Source organism: Macaca fascicularis, chromosome 4 (genome assembly GCF_037993035.2).
Source record: "Macaca fascicularis isolate 582-1 chromosome 4, T2T-MFA8v1.1".
Taxonomy (NCBI): domain Eukaryota; kingdom Metazoa; phylum Chordata; class Mammalia; order Primates; family Cercopithecidae; genus Macaca; species Macaca fascicularis.
Window position 1 is genome coordinate 160,222,407 of NC_088378.1, and position 19,887 is coordinate 160,242,293.

A 19,887-nucleotide genomic window follows, 5' to 3' on the forward strand; every position below is an offset into this window, starting at 1 on the left:
ACCTCACAATTAAACCCAGTACAATATCACTAATTATAGTGGCAATATTGAAAATCATTCATGAAAAGCTACAAAATGTAAATGATGGGGATGAATATCATTAACTATAATAACCCAACTTTCAGTAATAACTTGCTAATCTTAAATAGGTTTCACAAAAATACACCAAAAAGTTTTTTGTACTTTTTATTACAACTAAATTTAGTACATAGATCCTGGAACATTTTTCTTTTCTATGCATATGCATACTTTGCTAGAAAACAAAACATCTGAGGAAATGTTTTTGGTACATCTCAGTTCTCTCTGCTTAAACTTGTCATTAAAGGAGCTGTCCACCACACAAAGTTCTGATATTTGTTCCCTTTTATATGTGGCTGATTCTGTGGGCTACACGGGGAGAGGAAGTGGCTGCCTTGTTTCTACTATTGCAGCTCAGGATTCCAGCTCTACTGTGTTCCCCTGGGCCCCAACTTAGGTCTTTAATGTTGCACAGCTTCAGGGATACATCATTCACTTTATAGAAAGAGTCAAGTCCACAACTTGTGCAGCCATACCTTGAAGGACGTAGCTCCCAAAGAGATGGAAGCCAGCCCTGTTTCCTATAACAATATGGGTCTAATATTGACTTTGCTCTAACTCTTCTCTAAAGTGTGAATACCTAGCTTTTCTTGTTGCCTGTATATAGATGAATGCAAGACAATTCAATAGCTACCCTAACACTGGTATGGTGACTTCTTTCCCAGAGAGCCTACATAATTGTGCAATATTGTGCCTAATTTGAAACCACTTGATGATGTGAGACATATTAACAAAAACTGTTTACATGCATGAGCTATGTTCCCTCTTTTGAAATTGTCCTGCCCCTGTAAAAACATGTGTATTGCGGTAGCCAACTTCCAAAATGGCCCTTGATGAACCCCTACTCTTGGCACTCATGCCCTTGTGTAGTCTCTTCCTACACTGAATTAGGCTTGGTCTCTGTGACCACAAGAATATACTGTAATTGATGGTATATCACTTCTGAGGTTAGGTCATAAACATAAAATGTCTTGTGGCTTCTGCCTTGCTTCCTCTTTGGGATCTTGCTTTGGGGAAGGTCAGTGGCAACATGATGAGATACACCAGCAGCCTATGGAGAGGCTCGTGTAACAAGGCATCAAACCCTCCTGCTAGATGTCATGGGCATAAGCCACATGACTTATTTAACTTGAAAGCCTCAGTTAAATTTTTCAGCTAACTACAGCCCCAGCCAGCCACCTGACTGTCACCTCAGACCCTAAACCCAAACAGCCCAGCTAAGACTCTCCTTCATTCTTGACCCACAGAAACTGTCAGATAGTGTGTTTGTTGTTTTAAGTCACTAAGTTTTGGGGTAATTTGATACGCAGCAATAGAAAAGTAATAACTGTGGGTTCACAATGGACTCAGAGCATCAATTGTTAATGCCAAATACTAGCTATGTCTATCAGAAAACTGAAATCTTAACCAGTTTGATTGAACTATTAGCAAATTTTAAGAGAGAAAACAAAAATTAAATGACAGTACAAATCTTTCCAGTGGAAAACCTTTGTTTTCCTTCTCCCCATCTTAACATAGCTAAACTCCGCCCATCCTCTATGGCTGGAATGTTTTTATTACCGTCTCCAGTACCACCATGAGAGTGTAGTACCTCTCTTCCTTTGTCTCTGCTCACCTTGTGGCAGATTATAATTTTCACTTTGTATGAATATATTAACAAAATAATATGGATATTATTTTTCTTCCAGACAATAGGAAGTAATGGCTAACAGCACAATCTTTGAGGTTAGCCCTCCTGAGTTTGTATCCAAATGTCATACTTAATAGTTGCATGATTTCATGCAGGTCGCTTACCTCTATACATCTATAAGATGGGACTAACATAGTACCTACAACTTGGGGCCATTACAAGGATTCAGACATATAATTTACATAATCTTTGGCAAAGGAAATTCCTGATAAACATTTATTGTGTTAAGACTATTATTACTAGCCAGCTCCAAGCAAGGCTGTGGCTGAGAAATTAAACCTTGGCATAATTCCCAAGCTTATTAGACCTTGTAAAAAAGTTAGTGAGCTCTCCAAGCTTTGGTTTCCTTATATGTAAACTCAAAATAAAATAAACTCTCTCACTGGGCCTTGGGAGGATAAAACATTATATAATAAATGCAAAACACCTAACATAGAGCCTGACAAATGGTAGGCGGGAAACAAATGTTCGTTGCTTCCTTTCCTCCCAGTTTCTTAAAGTAGACACTGTGCAGAGGGGCTGGGGGCTGGCTGCTAAATCATGCTAGATGCAGAAAAAGAAAATGTGCTTCAGGCTTTGTATGTTGAACTGAGTTGGGCAGAGACTCAAGCAGATTTCTATTATTTAAATGTTGAGCATTCCTTCTTTAGATATATAAGTCACTCTTCCAATCTTGTTTGATAGTACAAGTAACATTAAGACTCATATATTTTGATTTTATATCTTCCATGTGACTGATTTTCAATATAGTTGCTGTAATTAATGACGTCATTTGAAATCTAAAGGTTCTAGTATTTCTAATTCATATTCAGTGTACACACCAGTGATATATAATAGGATATATCTTTGCGTGGCAAACTTCTGGGCTTGGTTACTTGCAAAATAACTTCAGAGGGAAAGGCTGCAGGGGCTTTAATCCCATTTGAGCCCCATATACAAGAAGACAACAGGATGCAGAGATATGGGCACGGATGAGACATTGAGAAACTGGGTTCTGGCTCCTGCTCTGCTACCATCTACCTCCATCTGGTTTAGCTAAGCTATTTCTCTCCAGAAAGGCAGGATGTTGTAGGGGAAAGCTGTGAAGCCAGAAAGACTCATGTTTGAATCCTGGCTTGACCTCTTCATAGTTGTGTGGTATTCGGTCAGTTTTTGATCATTCCGAGGTTTAATTTCTTATAAATTGGGGGCAATAATATCTAACTCATAGGTTTATAGTTTCAAATGAAACAAATATGCATAGATTCTGTTATATGTTAGGTATTTAATGAACAGTGTTTGCTTTTCCTGTCTTCCCTAAGCCTCAGTTTTACCACCTGTAAAATGAGCTAATTAAATTAAGTCCCTTCCAGCTCTGATGTTCTACTACTGTAGTAATTATACCACTAAATGAAACATTACAAATATTTGGCATTTTCTCATGATGCATAATAAAATGCATCTATCTATGATGAGGAGAAGACATATTGTGCTTGTGGAGGGGAAAAAACATAAACATTTCTAAATGTATGAGTCTAAGAGGGAAGAACAACCCAATATAGGTTACACAGATATTTTATTTGCATTCTGTTGTGTCTACAGATGGGCTGATGACAGTGATTAGATCACAGGGTATTAGTCAGAGCCTCTGTCTAGTAAATAATGGCAGAACAGATCCAGGGACATCAACCCAGCTGGCAAAGTCACCCTTTGGGGAAAAACAAAGCATGGTTGCCCTTTCCATCATAGCCCAAACTATGTCTGATTATTTCATAATTCAGTTAGAATGAACTACTTCAAGGTAAAAGGAATTATTTTATTGTTTAAATTAAGACACAGAAAAATTAAAAGCAATAAATCTGAGGAGCTTAACTTAGGTTAAAAAAAATCTGTGTGTGCCATGGAATACTATGCAACCATAAAAAAGAATGAGATCATGTCCTTTGTCGGGACATGGATGAAGCTGGAAGCCATCATCCTCAGCAAACTGACACAGGAACAGAAACCCAAACACCACATGTTCTCACTCACAAGTGGGAGTTGAACAATGAGAACACATGGACACAGGGAGGGGAACATCACATACCAGGGCCTATTTTGGGGTGAGGGGTGAGGGGAGGGAACTTAGAGAATGGGTCAATAGGTGCAGCAAACCACCATGACACACATTTACCTATGTAACAAACCTGCACGTTCTACACATGTATCCCATTTTTCAGAAGAAATAAAAATAGATAATAATAATAATAAATAAATAATAAAAATAACACCAAAAAAAATCTGTGTGCTTCCATGTGTATAAAAAGAATATAAGAATATTCACCAGGTTGTAAAGAATACCTGTTTTTAGATGATGGGGCTAGTTGAGTTTTGTTTTGTTGTTTGCCTATTTTTTTTTAAATTTTCTATAATAACTATATGTCGCTTTGGTAGTGAAAGGGAAAAACAAGTTACGTGTATCATAAGAAACTCCCATGGAGACTTGGGCCGGTTGCCCTCCTCCCCCACCTCCCGGGAGCTGCAAGAAAATCACATATTCTGCAACTCAGTTTAAGGGCCAGAGGCCCCACCATTCCATTTTGATAGTTTCCCCCCACTCCAAAAAAAAAAAGGTAAAACTTTCCTTTAAGAAGTTGAACCTGAGTATAATGACATAAAATGGCTCCATTGCCACATTTGTATCGCACAACATTGAGACATTCTACTTTTGAGTGTGTGGTGACACATGAACATCTGTCCATCCCCACCTGCCCGTACATGGATGTCTTTGCTAGTATTTCCATGGTCTCCACTATAACATAGGACCACCAGTTGCAGTGGGAAGAATCCAAAAGCTGAAGATTATAATTCTGGCTCCATTACTAACAGCTGTGACCTTGGGAAGTCACCTGATTATTAGAAACATAGATTACTTCATCTGTAAAATGGGGTCAACATCATGTGCCCAATAATTTTCCTTTTTATAGATAAAATGAGATAATAAATACAAAGCCCTTGGCACATAGTCTGAGTCTGCTTACTCTCCTTTCCTTTTGCAATTTCAGTGTACATATCCAGACTATTAAGCTAGCATCAGATATGAGGCTAATGTAAAAATAGCTCTTGCAGTATGATGTTTGGAATGTGGTCTTGCTTTTCAGAGACAAGAAATCAATTGGGCTAAGCCAAGTAGTTTCTTCTCTGCCGTTCACCTATCAAATTTAGTCAAACAGTGCATAATCAACTAAATGAAACAATATATGCCTGCGTGGGTTTTAAAAAGGTAATATGGCCGGGCATGGTGGCTCACACCTGTAATCCCAGCACTTTGGCAGACCAAGGAGGGTGGATCACGAGGTCAGGAGTTCAAGACCAGCCTGGCCAACATGGTGAAACTCCATCTCTACTAAAAATACAAAAATTAGCCAGGCATGGTGGTTGGCACCTGTAATCCCAGCTACTTGGGAGGCTGAGGCAGGAGAATTGCTTGAACCCGGGAGGCAGAGGTTGCAGTGAGCCAATATCATGCCACTGCACTCCAGCCTGGGCAACACAGCAAAACTCCATCTCAAAAATAAATAAATAAAAAGGTAATATTCTGCATAGTATTCCATGGTGTATATGTACCACAGCCATAAGAAAGAACAAGATCATGTCCCTTGCAGGGACATAGACAGAGCTAGAGGCCATTATCCTTACCAAACTAATGCAGTGACAAATACCACATGTTCTCACTTATAAATGGGAGCTAAATGATGAGAACGCATGGACACATAAAGGGGAACAACACTCACTGGGGCCTATTGGAGGCTGGAGGGTGGGAGGAGGGAGAGGGTCAGAAAAAATAACAAGTGAGTAGTAAGCTTAATACCTTGGTAATGAAATAATCTGTACAACAAACCCTCATGACACAAGTTTACCTATGTAACAGACCTGCACATGTATCCCTGAACTTCAAATAAATGTTTTTAAAAAGGAAGGTCTATTTTTAACCAACTCCAGCTAAATCCCCTTTTTCCTCTTCCTTTGCAGCATTTTGGAACAAGCTATAGTTCTATACAGTGATCGAGCTGCATTGAATTTTTTCTTAAAAAACACGTTTTTTTTTTAAAATGACCTTATAAGTGTTAACTGAGAATTTTGCTTATTATAAAAATACAAACCAGAATTTGCAATAATCTTAGTGACTTCAAACATTTGACTCATGTCAATATTTCAAATAGAGTATTAATTGTAAGTACTGGTGCTAGAAAGAAAATTTTGTATTTATAGAAAAAACTTTTCATTTAGAAAATATGTTGTTTAAACAATCTCCCAATCTTCTAAATAATGTGAAAGGAAAATTAAAGGCCCAGTAGAACCACATATTCAGAGGCCAATGTAAAACATATTAGAGAAATTATTTTAGGCATTACCGAGGAATATAGAATATTTTGGATGGTTTTCCAAGGTCTCCATACCAAGCTTTAGATCCGTGGAACTTATTCCATACTGGTAATCAAGGATTGGCTATTCCATAGGATCTCCAAACTCAATATGCTTTAAATAGAATTTCTTTTTCCTGCCTTCATCTTGGTCATCTTCCTGTACTGTCCCATCAGGGAAGGGCTGTCTCATTCACCGAGCAGGTCCAAAGATAACATGTGGGAGCATTCAAAGAACCTCTCTTTCACTTTCTGTCTGCCTACCTTGTCACCATATAATCAGGAAAAGAATCTTCTTAATATTTCTAGAATCCTCTCCCCTTTTGAATTCTCCCAGTCAGTTCCCTCTTTAGGCTTTCTTCTTGTTTGAATCACTGCAATAGCCTCCTGATGCCTCTCCTTGCCTCTGGTCTTCCTCCCCAGTCTGTCCTCTATATTAATGATCTCTATAAAAGCAGACCTGATAACATCTCCTCTGTATTCGCTGCTTTAATGGATTCAGTATCAGCTTTGGGATTCCTTGGTCTGGCATGGTACAGCCTCACGTGCCATGACCCCGGCCTGCTGTTCTAGTCTTCTCTTTTGCCATTCTCCATCTCTACAATATAACCTGTCAGCCTAGGCAGAGTCTAACATGTGCAGTTCTCCTGATGGATCACCATCACCCTCTTCCCAACACCTGTTCATGCCTTATCACAGGCCACTTCACACCGCCCAGAGCGTTCTTTTTTATCCTCCCTCAAATGCAAGTGAATTGTCATCTCACCTTGAAGCCAACTTAGAAACAAAGCTGCATCTGTGATAAACTATAGAGTTTGCTCTGATGTCAGAGGAAATCAATACAGTTTAGCTAATGTTACCCGGAGGCAGAACGATACAGAGAATACTTTTGGAATTTGTTAGTAATTTTATTTTAAAATCAAAGTTGTGCTGCTTGTTCTTGTTCTTGAGTTTTAAGGCTGTTTCATGTCTCCAAAGGGCTTAGAAATTTGAATCGGAAATAAACGGCATCAGAGAAAAGAAGTGATGGGCTGGGTGGGGGTCTTTCTTGGGAAGCAGAAGTCCTGCCTGTTTCCTCTGGGGCTTGACAACATTGAAGCATAATTAACATAAGGGCTGACATGTATTAAACATGTATCAGGTGCTTGACGTCTTGCTTGGTGCTTTACATTTGTCTGTTTCTAAATTTCAGTCATTCCTATATGACGTTTTGTGTATTTTGCCGTAGCTAAGTGCCATCTAGCCTATTATTTACTTAATATTATTCCTTAAATGGACTTAATCAGCCTACTTTTTCTTTTTCTTGTACTGCTTACTCTAAGCAGTGGTCTGTAAGTGTGCAGTGCTGGCTATATATTCTTATATTTTAATTAGTTTTTCTATTTATGGTTTTCTAAAACCCCATAAAATAAATACATTATTATTATGAAAGAGTTTCCGTATTATCTGAAAATTATATATCGTACCATAGTTTGTGAAACTGTGGTTCATTTAATCCTCAAAATAACCTGTTGGGTTAAGAATTCTTATTACTGCCATTTGCATTCAAGAGGGAAAGGTGAGGCAGAGAGAGATTAAATAACTTGCCTAAAGTCACAAGCTAGGAAGTGAAAATCATCCTTTGAACTCAGAGCTGTGCAATTCTAAAATTTAAGTCCTAAACACTATGATATTCTTAAGCAGATATGGGAAACTATTTTATTCGTACCCCCAGTTTTGTATGTGCCATAAATATAACTTTGTAAAATTCCAAAGGTACGTAAAAGGAATTAAAAGTAAATACAAAAAATTTAAATAGTTGTGTAGGGTTGATTTTATTCTTCCTCGTGTTTTTAAAGACAGAATCTCGCTCCATTGCCCAGGCTGATGCAGTGGCGTGATCACAGCTCGCTACGACCTGGAAGTCCAGGGTTCAAGCGATCCACCTGCCTCAGCCTCCTGAGTAGCTGGGACTACAGGTGTGCACTACTATGCCTGGCTAAATTTTAAAATATAAATGTATTTAAAAAATCAATGTATTTTGTAGAGATGGCATCTTGTTATTTTGCCCAGGGTAATAATCTCTAGCTCTTGGCCTCAAGCCATCCACCAGCCTCGGCCTCCTAAAGTGCTGGAATTACAGGTGTGAGCCACTGTACCTGGCCCTCTCCTTTCTTTTCCCTTTTGGTCAAAGGCATTAACACTCCCCTTGCTTTGCTTTTATGATTGAACAAGGATATATAGATCTTGAAGATAATTCTGTTCAGTCCTAGTATTTCAGAAGTCCAATTTAACACAAATATTCATTCCATGGTTTTGCATAAGTGTGTGTGTCTAACTGCTTACTGAGAAATTCTTAAAAATATTAAAAATGATGTTGGCATGGGCTGATTTTGAAGTGGTAGGCTCCCTATCCTTGCTGCCACAGGCACAAAGGGTGGTACCAACATTTTTGAAAAAAACAGATTTGTTTGGGCAAATGAGGAGTGAGAATAATTTCCCCAGCACCTGGTGAATTGTTTATGCTAATTGGGTCATGGCTGGCACTGGGTGAGTGTGGGCTGCCTGTCATGTGTGGTATGAGAGAGCAGGAATGATTAATTGATTGAAATTAGTTCATTGTATTTTCACATCATTTTCTTCCTTTCTGGCTCTCATTCTCTCATTTTCTCTCCCTCTTCCTCTCATCCCCATGCCCTACTTTATGTATGAGTCCTGAATCACAATACGTGGCAAAGCAGATCCTTGCTGGGGGCAAAGGCACTAAGAGCATCGAAAGGCTGTGTGCAGTTACATTGTGGGCACCAAGAATAGGACTTTGTGTGCAGAGAATCATCCTGTTCCCAGGACACACTCCAGAACAGGAGGGTTGGATTCAATGGTCATCTATGTATCTATAGAGTTGGCAGGCTGCCTAGCTCCACGATGTTTTTTCTCTTGATCTTCCTTCACTGTCTTTTTCACACATTATGTTCCCTGTATCAAACATAGGTTTGGAAAGCCTGGGTGTCAGCAATTAGAGGTCTGAAATGGAATGAGTGGGCAGTTAGGACGGTAGGCTTGGTAGGTAGTTTGTCAGCTGTGAGTGAAGTGTCATATACTGCTTCCTGACTAGAGCGATGGAGAAACAACAACAACAACAATAAAATAAAAAAATAAAATAAAACAACAAGTATTTGTTGAGGGTGATGGCTCAAGCACCACGACTGGAAACAATAAAAAATAAGTTCTCATCTGAAGCACTTCTCAGAGACAAGGGTCTGGAAAACAGTATGATTATATATCAACTATTTGGATAGCAAACCAACAAAAATATAGGATATTGCCTAGCAGGACTCTGAGGGGCAGGTGGGAGGACATTAGAAGGGAGAATGGAAGAAGTTATAACCTAGTTGACTAATCATATCCAGATGGGGATTGGGCTGGCTCACAAGCACTGATCCTGCCTCTGCCCTTCTGAAGCGAATCAGACCTGTAGGTTCAGATATGAGCCATACATAAGGTCATGACGTGAAGGGCTCAGGAGACAGGCATGGAGGAAGAAGACAACCCGACTTCCACTATGCAAGGCTCCTAAAACACCATGGCCAGGCTTCCAGTGAGTGGTTCTCAAGGTGTGTGTTTCCAGTGTGTGGTTTAGATGGGTGTCTACACCCGCCTTCCTTCGAGTCTGGTTAGAAGCTGAGTGGGATGGTAACTAGTTTGAGGATTAATCAGCCAAAAAGTATAAAAACTAGACTAAGCAGTAAACATCTAAGAAGGAAGGGAAAAGGGGATCTCAAGGTGCAGCTCAGAGCTGGTTTTCTGGACATGTTCAGAGCAGCTTTTGAACTGAACTCAATTAAGCTCACCGCAGTAAAAGTTGGGCGTTTGCCTATTCCATAACTCTGCTTTTAGGCAAAATGAAAACTCTATCATCCAAGACTATTCTACATCAAAAAGCCCTTTTCAGAAGAATACTACTCAGGGATCCCTGGAAATCTGTTTTAAAGGATTGATTTTTTCAAAAAGAGACCTAAATTCCCCTGCTGTATATTCTTTTTTGTTCTGTCTTATATGAGTTGCAGCAGAGTTGATGACTTGCTTCCATTACCTATATCTCGATGTATTTGAATACTATTTTTGCATGTCCTTCCCTTCAGTCTTATGCAGGCTCCATTTTCAACTAAAGATTTTAATTCTTTAAAAGTCTTAGGAGATTCTATTTTCTCAAACTTGAATCATCACACCCTTTCCTGCAGTCCAAAATGTATCTTTATACTATGTACCCATAAAAATGTTAAAAACATAATAATTTTTTAAAAAATTATTTTTATAGTGCAGATTTAAGTGTTCTCACCCCATCAGTTCAATAGAGACATTTAATAATTGTTAATGCCTCTACTGTATAAGAAGGATGATACTAAGCACCGAGAAGATGCTATTTAAGGAGATCACTGTGATTGAGGTAAGTCACAGATGCTTAAGTTATCATAAAACAAGAGTATCAATAACTAATCAATAACAATAGACAAGGCACTAAACACTTTATAGGCATACTTCACTTAATTCCCAAAGTCTCCTATGGATTCGGAGCTAGCATTATATCTATTTTGATGAGGAATCTGAGGTTTAAAGAAGTAAAGCCATTTATATGAGCTCATGCATCTAGCAGGTGGTGGAGGCAGAATCATAGATGATGACAGTGGCTGTAGTGTAGGTGTGAACAGCTGTAGTATAGACAATGGAAGGAAGGCCTGGGCAAGTCAAGCAAAGCTTTACAGGGGAGGTGACAATGGGCCTGGGTCTCCCTGTAAGCACAGCAAAGGAAATAGTAAGAGCGCATTCTGTGTTTGTTACTACTGTTCCTGATTTTGACCTAATGGAGTGCTACCAAATGTCTTTGTCTCTTGGGGCCATGTTTAGAAGTCCCAGAGGTTTAGAGTCAGGTTTAGAGTATATTTAACTCAAAACTAAAGGTTCAAAAGTCAGCTGTTCTGACCGATTTCACAGAGTGGGCAAAGAGTGGAGGTGGGTGGAGGTGTGAGGGGAGAGAGGGGATTTGGATGAATTCCTCTTTATTTTTAAAAACAACTTAAAGAGACTCTTAGCTGCTCACTGTGGCATTCATCAGTTGTCAAAACTGGCATTTCCCTTTGTTGAACAAGACAATGTAGATGACAGAAAAGGTGCATTATGACAAGTAACAGTGACGACTGCGCCTGGTTCTAATGCCAAGTGTTATTTTAAATGATAAAAGAGGAGGAATCATTAGCAGGAGTCACTAGGATTGCCTAGTGACTTTTGTCACTTGGCTACCTTTTAACGTATTTTTCCTTTAGAAGGTAATTTAAATGTCCAAGGATATTGATGGTTTTTGAGAAAAGAAACCTCACGCAGTGGACAGGGCATGGATGTGGTAAAATGAGATCTGGTTCTCTCTCTGGTGTCTTGTTTTAAGCTGTGTGATTTGAGGTCCCGACGGAATGACTCTGAACTACAGGTCGACCATCCCTGGAAGTGTGGTTTGGTCAGGGAAGTTACCTTCACTGATCTGCTAACTAGATGAGAGGCTGCCTCTGCCTGGCAAGCAGCATGAGATAACTTAAAATAGCGTGGGCTTTGGAGTCGGATATGTTTAAATGAAAATCCTGACTCTGCTGCTGTCTAAATGTACAGCCCTTTCAAGATACTTCACCTGATCAGTCTTCAGTTTTCTAGTCTGCAACATGAGCATAGGATTCCTGCTTCCCCAAGTTCCTTTGAGGATTAACAGATACAATGAATATACAAGGGGCGGCCCTTGATACATAGTCCTTTTTATTTTTATATTTATTTTTATATTTATTTATTTATTTGTTGAGATGGAATCTCACTCTGTCACTCAGGCTGAAGTGCAGTAGCGCCATCTCGGTTCACTGCAACCTCTGCCTCCTGGGTTCAAGTGATTCTCCTGCCTCAGTCTCCCGAGTAGCTGGGATTACAGGTGCCCACTAGCACGCCCAGCTAACTTTTGTATTTTTAGTAGGGTTGGGTTTCACCATGTTGGCCAGACTGGTCTCGAACTCCTGACCTCAGGTGATCTGCCCGCCTCGGCCTCCCAAAGTGCTGAGATTACAGGCATGAGCCACCGCGCCAGCCCATAGTCCTTTTTAAAAGTCCATTTGCATCTTCCCCGTGGTTGGAATTCATTTAAAAGGGAAGACCTAGATAGAAAAAGTTATTCAGGTAAGAATAGCTGCATGATGCTAAAACCTTTTACTATGAAACAAAGGTCAGTAGCTCTCAGCCCTGGCTCCACATTTGAATCTCGTGGGGGCAATTTAAAAGATTCCCATGTGTGGGGCTTATCCCCGGAGATTCAGATTTAATTGGTCCATAGTAGACTCTAGCATTTAGGTTGTGAAAGCTCCCACATGTGGCCTATAATCCCAGCACTTTGGGAGGCTGAGGTAAGAGGACTGCTTGAGGCCAGGAGTTTAAGACCAGCCTGGGAAGCATTGCAAGATTCTGTCTGTACAAAAACTTAAGAAATTAGCCAGGCATGGTGGTATGTGCCTAAACGTACTTGGGAGAACGAGGCTGGAGGATTGCTTGAGCCCAGGAGTTTGAGGCTGCAGTGAGCTATGATCCTGCCACTGTACTTTAGCCTGAGATGACAGAGCCAGACCCCTCTCTCAAACAAAACAAAAAAAGAAAAAAGACCAAAACAAGGATTCCAGGTGGTGTTTGTAATGTGCCCTGAGTTCAATTGCTGCTTCTCAAACTTTAACATAAATTACCTGGAGATTTTGTTAAAACACAGATTCTGATTCTCTAGGTCTGGGGTGGGGCCTGAGATTCTACAGGCCTAACAAGCCCCAGATGAATGAAGCTGGTGCTGTCAGTCTGGGACCACACTCTGGGTAGCAAGTGACTGATGATCCGTAACGGTGGTTCTCAAGCTCCAGTATTCATCATAAAAACCCATGGGCTAGTTGAAAATATAGCACTGGAGCCTGGGGCTGGCCTTCCCAGGGTCTTTTTCTCTTGGTTTAGGAAGAGAGCTAAGAGAGTTCCTAGCCTATAATGTCCATTTTAACCTAAAAATCTCATGATGTTAATTTTGTGATTTTATAATATGTCTTCTCTTCCAGTTCAATTGTTCACTACAAAATTACAGAGTCTGAAGTTGAGTGTGTGGAGTAGCATTGTCAGAAACGCGAAACACGGATGAGCTCAAATTATGTGATGCCAAGACATGTTGATATTTGAAGCCATGTGTATCTCTAACCTCTGGAGTTCTCCTTTACAGTTAAAGGGGACTTCCGCAGAACTCCCTTCGTGTTAGGATTTACCATTGGCAAACGACTCATTGGTTAGTCAAGAGAGCCTCCTTCACTGACAGGAGGCAAACAGGATGACCCTGTACATTTTCTGCTCTCTGCAACACAGCATACTTTCTAAAGCAGAATCATGAAAGAGGCAGCAGATCTCCCCCATCTTGAGGTCAAACCAAGGGAAAATGGAGGTGGGAGAAGATAACAGGTTCTTTATTCAGAAGAATAGACCAGGCACCTTTGAAAACCTCGGGGACTTCCAAAAGAACTTGTCTCATGATAAATTGCCTTTTTCCTTCTTTTTCTTCTCACCCTCCTGGATTCCTCTTGCTTTAACTAGCTAAAACATCCTCTATTCAAGGAAAGGCTATTGTCACTTTCCAAGAAAAATCTGAAAAACCAACCCTGTGGGGATTAAAAGCAAAATTCTGGCATTGTTGCTTTGGATAAATATTTTGCACATGACAAATATGGAAGGTGTTATCTTCCTGGAACTTTATGAATTTCTAAATAAATTGATATGAGGCTGTCATGTGGGAAATGAGAGAGAGGAACTCAGATTTTCTTGCTTTCCCCTTTAAAAACATTTACATCCGTAAAAACGCTTGATCAGTCAACAGAAATATTTGCATGACAGTGAGAATGGACCACTCAAAAACGCAATAATCACACAACAGTTTAGCCAACCAAGCCTTAGGTCACCCAAGTTTTAGATACTTAATCCCATACTGTACTTTCAACTGGGCCTTCTTTTTAGAACAAGTTATCAAAATGGGGCTACTTGGCCTTACTAATATCCTCTGCACTGGCTGGATTGGCTGAATAGAGAACTGCCATGTGGAGTGATTCAGCAACAGCATGAGACCCTAATTGTCTCAAATGTGTTTCTCAAGAGCTGGCCACCAACTTGCCCTCCTTTACTGGTCCTCGGGGCCTTGCCATTGGTTAGATACAAGCTCGAGTCAGGCCAATGTATGCCTCTGGTTTGGATGGGAAGGGTGCAGGCCATGGTACTCAGGCCTTCACCCATCCACTGTTCCTTTATTAGGTCTAAGGTCTAAGGGGTGCTGGTTGTCCAGGACAGACTGTGGAGTCTGTGCAAAGGGGAGGGAAGCTACAGTGGAGGAACCCATGCAAGGCAGTGACAAGCCCCAAGGAATGGTAAAAGCAGAACTTGAGAAAGGAGCCTCCCAAGGTAGTAGGTCCTGTGTGCTGGGGATCTAGGGAAGGTGTTGGAGGGAGAGGGGCTCTCATTTTAAAATGAAATGAAGGACAAGACAGATGGGAAGCAGCAGGATGAGCTATTTTTCAGTTTTGCCCTGAGTTGGGTTTTGACAAGACAAGAAATGAATCACTGCATTTTTAAATGTATTTAAAATTTCTATTTTTTTATTGCTAGAAATAGGTTTAACTTTTATCAGACCACATTTCTTGTTTGCAAGGCAGTGGCTTCATTGTGAAGTGTTCTGTTTGTTGTTTGTTTTGTTGACAGAGTCTTACTCTGTCTCCCAGCTGGAGTGCAGTAGTGTAACCCCCACTCACCGCAACCTCTGCCTCCTGGGTTCAAGCGATTCTCCTACCTCAGCCTCCCGAGTAGCTGGGATTACAGGCGTGCCACTGCGCCTGGCTAATTTTTGTATTTTTAGTAGAGATGGAGGTTTCACCATGTTGGTTAGGCTGGTCTTGAACTCCTGACCTCCGGTGATCCACCCACCTCGGCCTCCCAAAGTGCTGGGATTATAGGTGTGAGCCACTGTGCCCGGCCCATTATGAAGTTTTAAATAGCAGAGGATGGCCTTTTGCCCGGGATTTTTACTTTATTGATTTGCTCGTGTGTAGCATTTCTTATGTGGCAGACACTGTTTTAAGCACTTTAAAATCTTACCTCATTAATTCTCTTAACAACCTATGAATTAGGAACTATTACTGTTTCCATTTTACAGAGGAGACTGCAACCACTATATCATCCTGCCTCTAATGTTGAGGACAATGTTCCTGTTCTGAGGTGGAAGAAGAGAAAATGGGATTAGGTGTGCTGGTTCGTAAATGCTGTCACCAGACTGATGAACTGGCTAGGTAGTCATCCCTGGGGCTCTTGCTTAAAATGCAAATTTACAGGCCTTACACCGGGATGTCCGATTCAGGAAGACTGGGAGTTTTGAAACACTGACCTAGACAATGTGTGGGGGAACCCTTGCCCTTCCTGCAAATCCAGGAATCCTTGATTGAAACATCATCTGATTACTCTAATATGAACGTGACTCCAGGGAGCAACAGTAGCTTATGCTGCCACCTCCCATGCATTTTCTAGTCCTTCCAGCTCCGGTGTCTAAACCACAGTCACTGATGGTGACAATTCTGACCACTCCACCCCCAGCTCCATCTGCTGACAACCAGAAGGCTGCCTTGAGTCCTCCGAGCCTCCCACATCCTGCCTGCTTTCCTTCCGTAAGAGCTTGGAGCCCACGGTCTTCTTAAAGTCTTAAACCATCCCCACAGCAAGACAAAGTGTGCATCTTTATTCTCTATAATTAACCGCTGCCCCCCTTTCTGTTTTGCCAACAGCTATGCGGTTCAGCGGGACGACCCTGCCACAGAGCATTATTGTCTCATTCCAGTCGAATGGACCAATGATGTAGCAATGTGTGACCTTGAGACTGGAGAAGGGATTGAGCCTAACCTCATCTCTCACCCTCTTCCAGCCTCCATTCTACATCTACTTCCAGCATCTTCTTACTTGCAGAAACAGAAGAGGTTGGAGATCCTGGCCAGTCTCTCACTCCTTTCCTTCTTCACTCACATTTTTATGTCTCTTTAAGTGGCTGAGAACAGCCATGTTGACTTCGTACACCCAGAAGGTTGAGGAGAGTTTGTTATTATATCACTTTTGCTAATTTCAGGTCTGCTGATGATGACCTCAGCAAATCAACCAGATCATTTCTAACTCATCTTGACTTTAAGAAGACTGGGTCATGCTCTGGGAAATGGAAACAGAGAAGGAGATGGCTTGCAAGACCCCTGAGGTTATCACGATAAATTGGCTTAAAAGGGAGGTAAAAGCAATTCAGAGGACCACTTGGGAAAGCCCAGACAGGATATTATCGGTGGCCTGTGTGAAGTTCCCATCACCATCTAAAGTGAAAGATGCCAGAATTATAAAAACTGACTGCATTTTTTTTCTCAGCTCTGCTTTGTGACTTCTAAGAATTCAACTGCTTTTCTATTTTAAAATAGGGACATTGTCCTCCTTCTCAATGCATCACCTGCATCATTTGGGACATGCCCATCATCAGGTTGCTTTGACTGAACACCTTAAACATTTCATGGAAAACAGAAAATATGTGTAAAAAAAAATCTCCTTGTCACGAGATCCCATATAACACTCCAGCTTCTTTCTTTAATATGGTGGAAAAACATTCTAAATTCCCCAACAGAAGGGCAAGAAAACTGGAACCTAATTGACCATCTTGAAACATGTAATAAAAACAGACACATTAGCCACAATTCACAACAGGCTTGCTCCCTGAATATACACTAGTAATTATCTGAAGCAGTAACTGAATTCAGCTAAAATAGAGAAGGCAGCTATAGAGAAGCTCAGCACTTCTCTCAGAAGCCCTAATCCTGCTGGATTCCAGTCCACTAGGTCATGATGCCCTAAGATTTCAGGTGCAGTGGCTGCAAACTGGAAAATCTCCAAGGGGAAGAGCATTCCTGATTCTTTTTGGACATAAGTGTTGGACACAAGGCGGTAGGAAATCATTTCTAACATAGCTTTCTGAGTGGCACTTGCACCAAAAGTTGGGTATTTTTTTAACCACATCCAAGAAGTGTGGATTTATTTATTCTATTATATGCCTGCCTCAATTCCAGCAGCAGTTTGGTAGAGGTTATCAATTTAGAAATACCGGTTATTAAACTTTCAGAGCAAAGCTTTAACAGCTACAGCCTACACGGCTGTTCATATAAAACCGACGTGCAGATAAGAGGAGTTTCTTTTTCTTGTTTTATTACCTTGAGCTCCTTGACTGTAGAAGAATCTTTGAGCTGACTCAACATCCAAGAGTCTATGAGCAGACTCTACATCCAGAAAATAATCCATTTTGGGATAATCCATCCTTGAGGTTCCAAACACAGAGTTTTGAGAGAAAATGTTTACTGGAACACCTATACAGAGGATAAAAATCCGCAACGTTTTAGATGTCAAGTATAAAGTGTATATATAGATGTACTTTAAAATGATTGAAGAAGAATATCCCATTATAATATTCTACTACTTGATTGACATTTCCAATTCTAAAGCCACCCCTCAGCATCGCTTTCCTACCATATGAGAAAATGCAGCATTTAGCCAACATTCATTAAAAGTAATATATGCTACCCTGGAAAAACAGATGATCTGATCTAAAGAGAGATAACATACCAGCCTTTCCTTGCTTTATATTCGCTGGAACATGTATTGTTAAATTCACATGCTATCCGTTTTATAAAGGTCTATTTGATAAATAGCATGATTAAGTGTCCGCCGTTGTGAGTGCTGATCCTCAGCTGATCCTGCGACTTTCGGATTCCCCTGGAGCAGGGAAAATCGCCTGGGAATCTGAGCCTCCACTCATAGATGCCTTGCGTTTATGACACTCGCTGACATATTTGCTGTACAAATGCTTTGAATTCCTTCCTTTCCAGCGATTCCCTTCAGCACATTTTATAGAGTGCTAGAGGATCGTCACCTGCCTGGCAGGGGCTGGTTTTGAGAAATAATTGTGGTTGGTAGAGCAGCAACAATGATTGCAACATTACAATGATCCCTATGATATTATCATACACTAGCCTGTCACAAAGCTAATATACTTCCCCAGAAAACATTCAGCTTGTTGGGTTCTTTTTTCAAGCCTATGTAACCTTTCCCTGATACTTGCACAAATGAATTATTTCTATTTCTGCAGAATATTTTTTTGGAAAGAATTAACAAGACAAATTCATTAAAACCAAGTTTAGAAGGCTAATCCAATTGGTTTCTCTTTCTAACAGTATGTATTTTAATTTAAGAAACCAAGTCCGGTAAGACAAAACTTTTAAAAATACTCAAAGGTACCCCAATAGCAAATATACTTACTGCAAAAAATAAAAATCAAGGGCTATCTGTCAGCGGTAAAACAAGAGTCGTTCCAGCCAGTAGTGTCTTTGATCTTGCTAAATATTCCCGGTGAAAGTAAACGATTTTGATTGTTTGATTAGAACAGTGATGAATAATGCATACAGTCCACTGGACTTCCTTTATCAGATAAAATGGCCAGAGCACGTTACCTTAGCAACGGAAGGTGACGCCAGCCTCAGCCTCTGCACCCTCCCCTGCGAAGGAAGAAAATTACCAGTTTCCCGTGTAAAACTTTGGCAGAAAATCATCAAATCCACATGTATACATCATGCAGGGCTATTCCCCAGCCCCCTATCTCTTATGCAGAGAAGTGTCATAGTCATTAAAAAAAAAAAAAAAGATTTATGTCTTCATAGTTTATTTTTATAATCCCAAATCTTAGTTTGATTTGTAGCTACAAAAGAATAGAATATGAAATGATTAAAAATTTAACATATAGAAAAGTTGTCTAGAAATTTTTGTGGGGGCACCAGTTCTCACCCTAATGCTGGCCTAAGAGTGGCAGGGAATGGGGGAGTTTAGGGAAAGGCCATTTTAGCTTAGCATATGTTAGACATTCTCCTGTTATAATTAATACACAGAACAGCCACCGGCATCTAGGCTGAAAATAACTCTTCCCTTCTGCGAATCAGTCACTGGAAGAAGCTTAAAAAGCTGTCTGAAATTTCCCAGATTCTGAAAGATGCATTATAGCATAGATCTTGTGGGAGATACTCCCCAACTCCCATCCCCGGCAAAGGAAAATTAGCCAAAAAGGTATTTGAAAGGAAGAATCTAGAAGTTAGCGGATACTCACCGGCACTTGTTGACCCCTTTCAACAGGACACGGTAGAGTACAAAACAAAGCAGTGCGACGCTTCTGAGCCCGCAAGCCCAAATGAACAGCTTCTAATTTTCCCTTCAATCTCGCTTTAAGAGCACTGAGCAGAGGGAAGTGATGGATTTGCCCATTTATACTGTGATGAAATGCAACCCTTAAGAAGCGATCTGAGTGGAGCTGCTCTTTAGAACACATTAGACTGCTAATTTAAGAAAATTGAAAGGTTTTGTTTTACTGTCTTTTATGTGTTCTTCTCTGCTACCCCCTCAATTTAATTTGCATTTAAAATTATTCTCATGTCTCCTCGGCTCTCCAATGTGTGGAGTACTTTCTAATCACGAAGGCTGCTCCAGTAGGGTTTGGTGCAACACCACTTTTATTCTGAGCTGCAAAACAAGGCAGGTAGTCATAATTGTGAGCTGTTTTCTGTAACGAAATACAGAAGGCACGTTTGATGTCACCCCTTCCCCCTTGCCTGGCTT

General features: G+C 40.5%; 1 protein-coding gene across 13 annotated transcripts in view; it reads right to left on the reverse strand.

Moving 5' to 3' along the window:
- The window catches only part of PHACTR1 (phosphatase and actin regulator 1), a 580,504-nt gene extending 560,993 nt beyond the window's left edge, over positions 1-19,511 (reverse strand). For 3 of the 13 annotated variants that reach the window (XM_065544412.2, XM_005554018.5, XM_074038857.1), the window contains exons 1-3: positions 19,382-19,511; positions 18,735-18,779; positions 17,442-17,594 (exon numbers count right to left, since the gene is read on the reverse strand). In XM_065544412.2, coding sequence (XP_065400484.1) covers positions 17,442-17,544 — 103 coding nt within the window. In that variant the 5' untranslated portion in view covers positions 17,545-17,594; positions 18,735-18,779; positions 19,382-19,511. Of the gene's footprint in view, positions 1-17,441; positions 17,595-17,850; positions 18,108-18,543; positions 18,780-19,381 lie in introns of those variants that run through there. The other 10 variants (XM_065544411.2, XM_005554015.5, XM_045389952.2 and 7 more) reach the window with 4 other exon arrangements.
- Between the last annotated feature and the right edge of the window lie 376 nt (positions 19,512-19,887).